Raw genomic sequence first — 12,140 nt, 5'->3', positions numbered from 1 at the left:
CTCATGTAAGTTAGCATATGTATGATAGACTTCAATCTCACATCTATTGTTAAACCTACATGCTTCCTAATGAATGCCTGAGTTAAAGACTGGGAAGGGCATAAGCAAGAGCAGCAGCACCTGAGCAGCCCTTTTACTATATCTTGGGTGTTCAAGTCTATTGCTCCAAACTCTGGTCCATAAACGCTGGCATAAAGGTTGATTTGTGAGGGTTTGATTGCAAGATGAAGGTCTGGGGTGGTAGGTGATTTTTTTTTTTATTGATAAGGAGTGCTCTAAATGCTGAATTTTCAGAGAGAAAATCAACAGAGATGCACAAAAGATCTAACTCCAAAAGCTGTTTCTCTGATGATTAATCTTTTCCTTTCTTTTTATAAGACCTTATGCATTATTGCAACAGCTTCCAAATCCTTTCCTGAGTACTGGATCTGCACCCTTCTCTGCAGAGAAGCAAGTGCTGTCATCTGAGCCAACGACACCTTTAACATAAATTATTTTCCCATAGTACTAAAAGCTCTCTTTTTCATATCAGAAATTCTCAGTTTTTCAAAGTAATGTCCAGACAAGCCCAACAGGTATAAAATTGCTTTGACTGAGCTGGAGGGACCAGCACACACAGTCAAAGTAAATTCCTGATCTTCCTTCCTTGGAGCATGTCGAAAAGCGGAAGAGAAGGACAGACCATGACCACGGCAAGCTTTTCCCAGGGAAAATGTGGGGGACGAATAAGGAAAGACATTTCTGTGCCCTTATCTTTGCTCAGACACATGGCACGGTGCCTGCACGCAGGCACACACATAAAAACACACATCGTTTTGTCAGCCAAACCTCCTTCTCCTGGTGGAAGCGCGCCAACAACGCGAAATGCAATCCAGTGGCTTTCCCCCCGAGTTATTTTTAAACTTCAGGCTTACTGCTTGCTAACAACAGTGACTGAAGGAAAAAGGGCCGGGGAGGAGGGGTGGGAGTGAGCACGTTAACAAGGGGAGGTGAAAACCCCGTCAAGAGTGGTACAAAACGGCCCATGAAGTAGCAGGGACAGCCATACGGGGACGAGACGAGACGTGACGGGGCGGGGCGGGACGGGACCGGGGGGTGCCATGGCCCAGCAGCCGGGAGAGTCCGCTGGTCGGCGACGGGCCAGCGGGGCTGGAGCGGGGGATCAGGCGAGGCACCTTGGCGGCGAGCATGACGCCTGCCGCGGGGGTGGCCCCGGCAGCGCCTGGCAGGGTGGGGAGAGGGAAGGCCGGTGTGCCCGTCGGAGAAGGGGTGCGGCGAGGCGGGCGGACAGCCTCGTGTCTCGGAGGGCAGCTGGAGGCTTCGGCTGGGGCTGGCGCGGAGGCGTCCTCCCCGGCGGAGAGGCGAGGCGAGGCGAGGGCAGCGCTACAGGAACCCGTCGCCCGGGTGGTCGGTGGGGATCCGTCCGGCCCCCGTCCGGCGTCCGCAGCAGCCGCCCGCGAAGAGCAGCCGCCGCCGCCCCCCATGTCCCTGCCAGTGCTGCTGCCGGGCATCTCCTGTCCCGTCCCGGGACTTGCCCCCGCTTGCCCCTCCACCGGCGCTTCGGCCGGCTCGCTGTCCACCGCGGCCGCCGATCCCCCGCTACCGCCACTCCGCTTTAGCGGCTGCAACCCCGGCTTGCCGCAATATCGCAACCCGCGCCCCACCGCCCCGGCCCCGGACGCCGGCTTGCTGCCGCGCCGGCCGATGCTGCCGCTGGGGCTGCTGCAGGTTGTGCTGGGCTGCTCTGTGGTGGCGCTGAACTTCAAGGCACTGTCGCTGAGCAGCGGCCCGCAGGTGAAGAACGGCTCTTCCTTCTGGGCCGGCTCCTCGGTAAGTCACCGCCGGGGGCCCGCAGCCGGCCAACAGCCCGCTCCCGTTCCGGCGGGCTCGTTGCCCGGGTGCGGCCCTGGGGGGCGGCAGCGGCTGCTCCCGGCGCCTGTCGAGCGCTGGGAAACCCGCTGGAAAAACCCGCCGTGTGTGCGCGCCGTGCGAGCGCTGAGCTTGGGGTTCACGGGACCTCCAAGGCAGAGCTGCTGTCACCGAGACGCGTTTGCTCCCGCTGCTCCAACAGCGAAGAACAGCTTTCTCTTACTTGGAAATAATGAACAGTTACACTTTTGCTAACGGCTTTACGAGGTTTACAGCACGAATCCCAACAGGATGAGAAACTAGATTGGGGATTTGTTTCCTGGTGTGCCTTTTAGCCTAAAAAAAAAGTACTAAATTATCATACACAATCAGAAACTGAATTTTCTCAAATCGTGGTGTATGTAGATGTTGCATATTGCTGTTGTGCATTGTATGCCATTGCTCTAGCGAGACTGAGAGATAATAAAATAGCAAAATTCCTGGGAAAAAAAAAATGGATGGGTTTATGACAGCTTACCAAAGAGTAGTGAGAGAAGTTATTCCACATCCTGTTGGGCCCTGTTTCAAACTGCACCTCTATAAATGTAGAGTATATAATAGTTTGTATTGCAGAAGCTAGGCAGTAGTAGCAGAAGTTAATAGGAGCAGGAAACAGTCAGATTGTGCCCAGTTTGTGGGCCCTCGATCAATGAGCAAGTTGCGTTCTGTGGCTGGCATGCTCTGCTCCTGGTGCTGATGTGAGCAGCATCAGCCTGTCCCTGGCTTTAAACATTTATATTATGTTTCTGATGTTGTTCACAGCCCATGGAAATGTGCTCAATGATCTGCAGTTTGGGATCAAATAGTTCCTATTTGTCTGCATAATGCAATTTTAATCACTGAAAGTATAGACAGCCTGTTAGGGGTGGGTTGGGGTGGAGTGGGGAGGAAACCCAAACCATCCAAATATGTGCATTTGGTATCCTCCTCCTGATCTTTCATCTGCTGTTTTTCTTACCCTAGATTAAAACTGGTTTAAATATATGTAAGCTACGGACTTTCTTTGAGCTCTGAAGGCAGAACCATGCTTACATGCGTATTATAAAATATAGAAATATTGGGTCTCTTTAATAATGAAGAAGAATGATTACTTTTTAAACGCTAGCTCTGAAACAATAATATATTCAGTTGAAAATTTATCAGAAATACCTTTCAGGTGTAACAGTGTGAGTGAAAATTTTAGCTCAGAAGCAAACTGGAAAGGTGAGGCAATTAAAAGATGAAATTGAGAATGTCTGGTGTTTTGGTGTGGGGTTTTTTTGTTTTCATTTTTTCATTTTAGATGCAATATGCTGGTTATCATTCACTGATTAAGTGCAGGTCAGGAATACCTTGAGGAAGATTTTCATTTCATAATTTAAAGCTATAACAAGCATAATGAAATATTGTGTGATCCTTAAGGCAAAAGAGGAATTCACATCAGTACTGTGCTTTGTTATAAAATCGTGTGACTATTTTGCACTCACAGAATTCAAAAAATAATTTATTATGAAACTGCAGTTATGTATGTGGTTTTGCAACACCAGTGATGATACCAGTAGGTGTTTTGGCCAAGTCATATGTGCATGTTACGCTAAATCAGATTGATCATGTCAAGTGAATGAAGTTACAGAAGGGATTTATTAAAAATACTAGTGGGCAACTGCCTGGTTTTTTCTTGTCTTCTTCTTTTTAGAGTACAAATTTGGTTTGAGTTGGCTTAGTCACAAAGTCCCACGAATTAAAATATATCTGCTTATTGGCAGGACCTGCTGAAAAACTGATTTGCCTTTCTTTATAGTGTTCCCATCATTACTGTGAGAGAGTATTTAGATATGCTGTTTCCTTCAGTTCTACAGCAATGTTTTCTCCTTCCTTGTTTTGCTCCCCAAGGTGAAGAGTCATGGGGTTCAGTTCTGTGACTCAGCAAGTTTGGTGTAATGACTACTGCTGTAAAGGGGATGCTTTTCCTTCTTGTGCTGTTACTGGCATTCATCAGACTAAATAGCAAGTCAGATCAGGGAGATAAGTTTTAGTGCTCTTCAATGTTTTTGGTAGGGTTTATGCTCTGGAAGTTGGTTCACTGAGATGGTTAGAAGAGGGCCAGAGCCAGCACAAGGGATGAAGCACTAAGTACCCACAGGCACTTCATGAACTGTTGGAGTGGTGAGTGAGGCTGGAGAAGACATATCAAGTTTTTAGATTTGCTTGGCCACATTGCAGAAAAAAAAAGTACTGGGTTGTCTGAAAGTAATTTTTAGGTAATTGTTGGGGTTTGAGTCACTGGCATAACTCTTGTCCCTTGGCATGTTTTCTGGGAGGGAAAAATAAGAAAAGAGTAGACAAAAATTTGGTTGTGTTTAAAGTGCACCTTTGTATCTTCCCAGCATTGTTATAGTATTACAAAGTACCTTTCATAAGAGCAGTGATATATACAATGCAAATGACATCTTGTGAATAGTTCTTTGCTTCTTTCTGATGCAAAGTTTTTTGATGTTGTAGGTAATCTTATCTGGAATCTTAGCTATAATGTCATGGAAGAAGCCAGTAATGGTTTTGGTAAGTATGCATTAAAATTTCTTGTAAGGGAATTATCAGATGATCCTGATTAAATAGTCATTGGTAAAGAAAACAAACAAAACAAACAAAATCATTTTTTTCTGCTTGAAAAAATAGACTATGCTATTGAGTCCCCTTTTAAAATTGTAGAATCATAATTATTGAAAGATAAATCCGAGTCCATGAAAAGCTATGTTCTTTCCTGAATGGATGGAGTACTAATGGGCCATGTCTGGGGGAAGTGTTAATGTTGCTTATAGAGCACTTTTTGTATTTGTGTAGGTATAACAATGTGCTGGTCTAGTATAAATCTAGCTATCTGAGGCAGTGCTGCTTAACCTTATATAGGCGAGTGGGTTCAAAAGCTTAACTCACTTATACTGTACTAGTGTCTGATGGCAGGTTTGAGAGCTAACCTAAGTATTGCTGTCTTACAGTAAGTATCTGATGTTACTATTCCAAATACAGTTGACATTACATTGCTCTGAGAGAAGTTAATTGATGTGCAGGGTGTGTAAGCCTTTTCTATTTGTAAGTGAAATCTGAAGCTGTGTGGCTCTCAGTGTCTTAGAGATATGATTTGAAAAAAAGGTTTTAAAGTGTTTAAGTGTTTGGTGATTTTTTTTTCTTTCCTTTCTTCTTTTTCTCTGCACTGTTACTTCTGAAGACTTTTTCCAGGCCAAAACAGTTGTATTTGTATGCAGTGCTTCTTTGGGATCCTCATGGTTGTCAGTGAGAAGTACTAAGGACCAGATGTATGAGCTGTGGATGGATGGTTGTTTCTCGGTGGTGCATTAGTTAGCACAGGCAGAGCAAAGCAAGTTGTTTTTTTTTAACCTACCTGTGGTTAGAAAGAGGGGCTTGATTTCTGGGGCTCCCAATATGGAAGACCATCTGTGTCAAAATGCCTGAGACTTGCACAGTGCTCCCTGTTTCTGTTTGCCTGTGTTCTGTGCTGTTTCTAGAGCATGTTGTTGCTGTAGTTTCCTTTTGTCTGTTGTTGCTCTTTAACTCTTTCATATTCTCCTTTGTGTAAACTTCATGGGCCCTTCCTAGGTTTTTTTAAAATATGAAAGCATCAAACGCTTCCTGAACATTTCGTTTATATCCAATGATCTTTAGGATGCTTGAGTGCTGGAGCACATTGCCCAGGGATGTTGTGCAGCAGATGAGGAATTTTCTGAGACTGATTAAAGCCCTTAGGAGCCTGCTGGGATTTCATAGCTGGCCCTACTTTGAGCAGGAGGATTCACTAGAGTTTTCCTGAGCTCGCTTGCAGCAACAGTTATTCTACGATTATGGGATTCTATGAACCTGTACTTTTTTTTTTTTTTTCTTATTTGTATGTGTATTTCATAGAGGTCTGATTTTTAAAAGCCGAATTAGATCAGACTTGACACTGGGAAATATTTCTTTACTCAGAGGCTGGTCAAACACTGGAACAGGCTTCCTAGAGAGTTGGTCAATGCCTCATGTCTGTCAGTTTTTAAGAGGCAATTGGACAATGCCCTCAGTAACATCATTTAACTTTTGGTCAGCCGTGAAGTGCTCAGGCAGTTCAACTAGAAGATTGGTGTAGGTCCCTTCCCTCTGAAATATTATTCTATTCTCAAAAAAAAAGGAAATCAGCATTAAACATTATATGAGGCTAAGCAAATAATGCATTGAACTGGCAACAGTCTATCACTATGGCAAATCGAGGAGAAATTGTTAGTTTCTGTGAACATACTTCTTTCGGGCTAAATTTCTGATATGTCTACCCTCTAGTAGCTTGAACGTTTTCTCTTGGGAGTTACGAAGAATTGTATGAGCTGTTCAGGCAAGTTTCCTAAATACCAGAGCAATAAGACTCCTCATACAGCCATGGCTTAGAGCTGTGACATTCATAACTGAAACTATAAAATGCATTTGGGGCTAAAACATCCCTTTTCCAGCTGTGACTACCCTTCCCTTTTTACTCTTATGGGAGGCTCTTTACACTTATTTCTTGTAAATACTCTGCTAGTGGATTCCTTTCTCCAGACTTTTGGACTGAATCCCTTTTTCCCTTGCCTGCACAGAGCTGCTATCCTGCTGCAAGGGAAGCAGAGATCACACAACTGTCTCCTTGACAGCCTTTGACTCAAGTAGGTGCTAGGTGTAGAAATGCCTTTATGCAGCAAGTGAGCTTTGTGGGAAGGATTGATTGCACATTAAGGTGGTTTTGTAAGATTGCTATTGAACCCACATATTTAGCATGCTGGGTACCTGTGCTAGAGCCATGGCAGAAATCTGAGGAGTTGTATCAATTACCATATTTTATGTTGCAGCAACTTATGTCAACATTTAGTTGTCTTTCTGCAGAGACTTTGGACTCTGCTCAACAGTTGAGTGTTGTGGGACTAAGTGGTCATTATTCTTTTTCACATATAGTTACACCTCAATCTACAGATACTCTCGTGTTCATAAGGAAGGACCTCTTCTCATCTTTCACAGAATCACAGTATGTTTGGGATTGCTAGGGAGCTTGAAAGATCATCTAGTCCAATCCCCCTGCTGGAGCAGGAACGCCTAGGTGAGGTCGCACAGGAAGGTGTCCAGGTGGGCTTTGAATGTCTTCAGGAAAGGAGACTCCACAACCTCCCTGGGCAGCCTGTTCCAGTGCTCTGTCACCCTTACTGAGAAGAAGTTTTTTCTCAAATTTAAGTGGAACCTCTTGTGTTCCAACTTGATCCCATTATTCCTTGTCCTGTCATTGTTTGCCACTGAGAAGAGCCTGGCTCCATTCTCATGGCACTCACCCTTTATATATTTATAAACATTAATAAGGTCACCCCTCAGTCTCCTCCAAACTAAAGAGCCCCAGCTCCCTCAGCCTTTCTTCATAAGGGAGGTGCTCCACTTCCTTAATCATCTTTGTTGCCCTACACTGGACTCTCTCCAGCAGTTCCCTGTCCTTCTTGAACTGAGGGGCCCAGAACTGAACACAATATTCCAGATGGGGTCTCACCAGGGCGGAGTAGAGGGGAAGGAGGACCTCTCTCGATCTACTGACCACCCCCCTTGTAATATACCTGAGGATGCCATTGGCCTTCCTGGCCACAAGGGCACAGTGCTGGCTCATGGTCATCCTGTTGTCCACCAGGACCCCGAGGTCCCTTTCCCCTACACTGCTCTCTAGTATGTAATTTCCCAACCTATACTGGAACCTGGGGTTGTTCCTGCCCGGATGCAGGACTCTACACTTTCCCTTGTTAAATTTCATCAGGTTATCCCCCGCTCAACTCCCCAGCCTGTCCAGGTCCCGCTGGATGGCAGCACAGCCTTCTGGCGTGTCAGCCACTCCTCCCAGCTTAGTGTCATCAGCAAACTTGCTGATAGTACACTCAATTCCCTCGTCCAAATCGTTAATGAATATATTGAATAATATTGGCCCCAGTACTGACCCCTGAGGTACTCCACTAGATACTGGCCTCCAACTGGACTCCGCACCATTGACCACCACTCTCTGGCTTCTCTCTTTAAGCCAGTTTGCAACCCACCTCACTACTTTATTGTCTAGACCACACCACCTCAGTTTAGCTGTGAGGATGCTGTGAGAGACTGTGTCAAAGGCTTTACTGAAGTCAAGGTAGACCACATCCACTGCTCTGCCATCATCCATCCACCTTGTTACATTCTCATAAAAGGCTATGAGGTTGGTCAAGCATGACTTACCCTTGGTAAAGCCATGCTGACTGCTCCTAATGACCCTCTTATCCCTGATATGCCTTGAGATGACACCAAGGATAAGCTGTTCCATTACTTTCCCAGGGACAGAGGTGAGGCTGACCGGTCTGTAATTACCCGGGTCCTCCTTCTTGCCCTTTTTGAAGACTGGAGTGACATTTGCTTTCCTCCAATCCTCGGGCACCTCTCCCATTTCCCAAGACTTGGCAAAAATGATGGAGAGCGGTCCAGCAATGACTTCAGCCAGCTCCCTCAACACCCACGGATGCATCCCACCTGGACCCATGGATTTATGGATGTCCAGACTATTTAATTGCTCCCTAACTCCATCCTCATCGACTAAAGCAAACTCCTCCACTGACCTGGCTTCATCTGGGGTCTCAGGGGTACAGGGCTCCCCAGGACAGCCTCCAGCAGAGTAGACAGAGACAAAGCAGGCATTCAGCAATTCTACTTTCTCTGTGTCTCCCGCCACCAGGGCACCCACCCCATTCATCAGTGGGCCTACATTGCCTCTGGTATTAGTTTTATCTGCTATGTATTTGAAAAAGTTCTTCTTGCTGTCCTTGACCCCTCTCGCCAGCTGTAATTGTAAGGAGGCCTTGGCTACCCTAGCTGCCTTCCTACATCCTCTAACAGCAGCCTTATATTCCTCCCAAGTGGTCAGCCCCTGCTTCCATGACCTGTAAACTCTCCTCTTCTGCTTGAGCATACCCAACAGATCCCTATTCAACCACACAGGCCTCCTGGCTCCCTTCCTCGACTTCCTACGTGTGGGGATGCTCTGATCCTGAGCATGGAAGAAGCAATCTCTGAATGCAATCCAGCTCTCTTGGGCCCCTTTTCCTTCAAGCAGTCTTGCCCACAGGATTCCCCCCAGCAATTTCATTTAATGCAAAGCTGTTTTCAATCAGTTCAGTTTCATATTTTCTACAAATTATGCAAGTACCCCTTGGAATTCTCCATATGCATCCTACCCCCCAAAATAGCTTTTTCAGCCCAAATTGGATCATAATATCTAGTTTTTAATTTATCATGTTATGTACTAAAAGCTCTCAAATGTACCAATTGGGCTGTCATTAAGGGTAGAAGGTTGAGCTCCATCATTTAGCCCTCTCTTCTTCCCAGATCTGGATCTTGAACAGAATTACAGTGACTGGTGGGTGCCACAGGATTTGACCATTAGGAGGTGCTGGTCCTCAAAGCAGTTTATAGTAGAGTTTATGCTGAAGAATGTGGTAATGCTGTGTGTTATGGATTCATGCATTATCTTGCTTTTGTTCTTGTCAGTTTATGATACTTAAGGATTTTTATCATGCAATTCACATTTGTCTTTGTCCCCTTGAAAAAGACTGATTATTTCTAAAAGAAACCTGCTTTATGCTCTGATTCAAGATTTTAATCTCTGAAACCTGCTGAAGTACACCTAGTTGCCTGCAGCTTCTTTGCATGTCAGTGATCTAGCTCCTCCAGTAAAAGGGCTCACAAAACATTTTTCTCCATCTTCCTTCTTTAGGTGATGATTTCTCACTGCCTGGGTATGTTTCTTTGTGAACAGTCAGGCTGTCATTTGGCTGCCACTTCAATCTGAGGCCTTGGTCATGGGGAAAACAAAACAACTGTGGTTTTTTTCCTGATAACAGCAAGGATCTGGTGCTGCTGGTGCTTGGAGAAAGCGCAGGGCTGTGATGTTTTGAGAAAGGACCCAGGGACTGTCTGCCAAGTCAAAGGCAGAGAGGGCTGCTGTGTTTTAAATGTTCATGTTTTTCCTTTGGAGATCACAGCTGAGAGGAGACCAGTCTTGAAGAGGGATGACTATGATAAGACCTGTTAGTAGATAAAATAGACACACTTGTTTTTTTTCCATCCAGTCTGCATTACAGCATGGGAAGATACTAGGTAAATATTAATAATATGTCCCAGAGACAAGCTACTGCGAGGCAAAATCAAATTATAATAATATCTTTTGAAGGATGTTCTTGCAGTGGAGGCTTGACCTTCAGCTGAGAGGCCTTGGCTCTGAAATCTTGCCTTGCTTTTAGTTGTTTGAGGATTTTCTGAGTATCAGTTGTCAACAACATTCTGCAGTCGGCTTGTAGTGCTTAATGCTCTGAAGCTGATTTTTCTTCCAGAGAATAAGCTCCATCTTGTGCATGCCTGTCCAAATGTATTTAATGGGGAAAGTGAAACTTTTTTCCCCTCCACAGAGTTGTTTGGATATTGACTTTTAACTGTTCTGGGCTCAGTTTTACTCTTTACTTTGTACAGAAGCTGGTTCCTTCCTCTCTGCTCCTAAACTCCTGGCTTTCATAGGGCTTTAAATCTTACTTTTCAATCATGGAATAGTTTGTGTTGTAATGGGCCTTCAAAGGCCATCTAGTCCAACTCCCCTGCCATAAGCAGGAGCATTTTCAACTAGATCAGGTTGCTCAGAGCCCTGTGCAGCCTGACCTGGGATGTCTCCAGGGATGTGACATCTACCACCTCTCTCGGCAACCTGTCCACTGATAAAAAGTCTGTCCCCATCTTTCTTATTAGTCCTCTTTTAAGTACTGAAAGGCCACAATAAGGTCTCCCCAAAGCCTTCTCTACTCCAGGCTGAAGAAGCCCACCTCTCTCAGCTTGTCCTCGAAGGAGAGCTGTTCCAGCCCTCTGATCATTTCTGTGGCCTCCTCTGGACCCTCTCGAACAGGTCTATATCTTTCCTGTGCTGAGGGATCCAGAGCTGGACGCAGGACTGCAGGTGAGGTCTCACCAGAGCAGAGCAGAGGGGCAGAATCACCACCCTCGACCTGCTGGCCTCTCTCCTTTTGATGCAGCCCAAGAAACAATTTGCTTTCTGGATTGCAAGCACACATTGTCAACTCCTGTCTGATCTTCCATCCACCAGTACCCCCAAGTCCTTCTCTGCAGGGCTGCCCTCAGTTCCTTCATCCTCCAGCCTGTATTGATACCGGGGGTTGCCCCGATCCAGGTGCAGGACCTTGCACTTGGTCTTGTTGAACCTTACGAGGTTCTCATGGGCCCGTTTCTCAAGACTGTCCAAGTGTGGATGGCATCCCGTCCCTCGGGTGTGTTAACCGCAACACTCAGCTTGGTGTCATCTGCAACTTGCTGAGGGTGAACTTGATCCCAATGTCGATGTCATTGACAAAGGTGTTAAACAGTACTGGTCCCAGTATGGACCCCTGAGGGACACCACTAGTCACTGGTGTCCATCCAGACATTATGCCATTGACCACTACTCTCTGGGTGTGACCATCCAGCCAATTTCTCATCCACCAAATGGTCCAACCGTCAAATCCATATCTCTCCAATTCAGAGAGAAGGATGTTGCGGGGGACCATGTTAAAGCCTTTACAGAAGTCCAGATAGAAGACATTCGTAGAGCTTCCTTTGTTCACTGATGTAGTGGATCGTAGAAGGCCACTGTGTTGGTCAGGCAGGACTTGCCCTTGGTGAAGCCATGCTGGCTATCTCGAATCACCTCCCTGTCCTCCATGTGCCTTAGCATAGCTTCTAGGAGGATCTGCTCCATGATCTTCCCAGGCACAGAGGTGAAGATGACAGGTCCATAGTTCCTGGTGTCCTCTCTGTACTCCATATGGAAGGAATCTGACTATTTTCAGAAAATATTTTAATTCTACATCGTTTGTTTGATTGTGTGTGCATTGAGGGCAATTCATATCTTCAGTAGGCCATACTTGCTCTGTCCTTAGCCGTGTACCAGTCTGGGCTACACAAATGCACTCCGAGTTTCTGTTGTATTCCCAGGAACCATACATACTTTGCTGAATGAAGAAGCATTTTGCTAGTGAAGTATCCTTTCCTTTCCAGTCATGTACAAATTAGTTGCAGTCCCAGTCCCATAAAGTGTGCTTTTTAGGAGACTTTCTGATTGTGTGCTGTGATTTGGGGCTTTTTTGTTGTTTGTTGTGGGTTTTTTTGTCTGTTGGTTTGGTTTTTTGCGTTTGTAGTGGTTTTTT

The 12,140-nt window shown here is 45.7% G+C and overlaps 1 protein-coding gene across 1 annotated transcript in view; it reads left to right on the top strand.

The window, feature by feature from the left end:
• The first annotated feature begins 1,091 nt into the window (after window positions 1-1,091).
• ENTREP1 (endosomal transmembrane epsin interactor 1) overlaps window positions 1,092-12,140 on the top strand; it is a 32,846-nt gene continuing 21,797 nt past the window's right edge. Inside the window, exons 1-2 of the mRNA XM_065861011.2 lie at window positions 1,092-1,830; window positions 4,390-4,446. Coding sequence (XP_065717083.1) covers window positions 1,189-1,830; window positions 4,390-4,446 — 699 coding nt within the window. The 5' untranslated portion in view covers window positions 1,092-1,188. The remainder of the gene's footprint in view (window positions 1,831-4,389; window positions 4,447-12,140) is intronic.

This window comes from Patagioenas fasciata, chromosome Z (assembly GCF_037038585.1).
Source record: "Patagioenas fasciata isolate bPatFas1 chromosome Z, bPatFas1.hap1, whole genome shotgun sequence".
Classification (NCBI taxonomy): domain Eukaryota; kingdom Metazoa; phylum Chordata; class Aves; order Columbiformes; family Columbidae; genus Patagioenas; species Patagioenas fasciata.
Note: the sequence above shows the minus strand (reverse complement) of the source record. Positions and strands in the feature narration are given on the sequence as shown.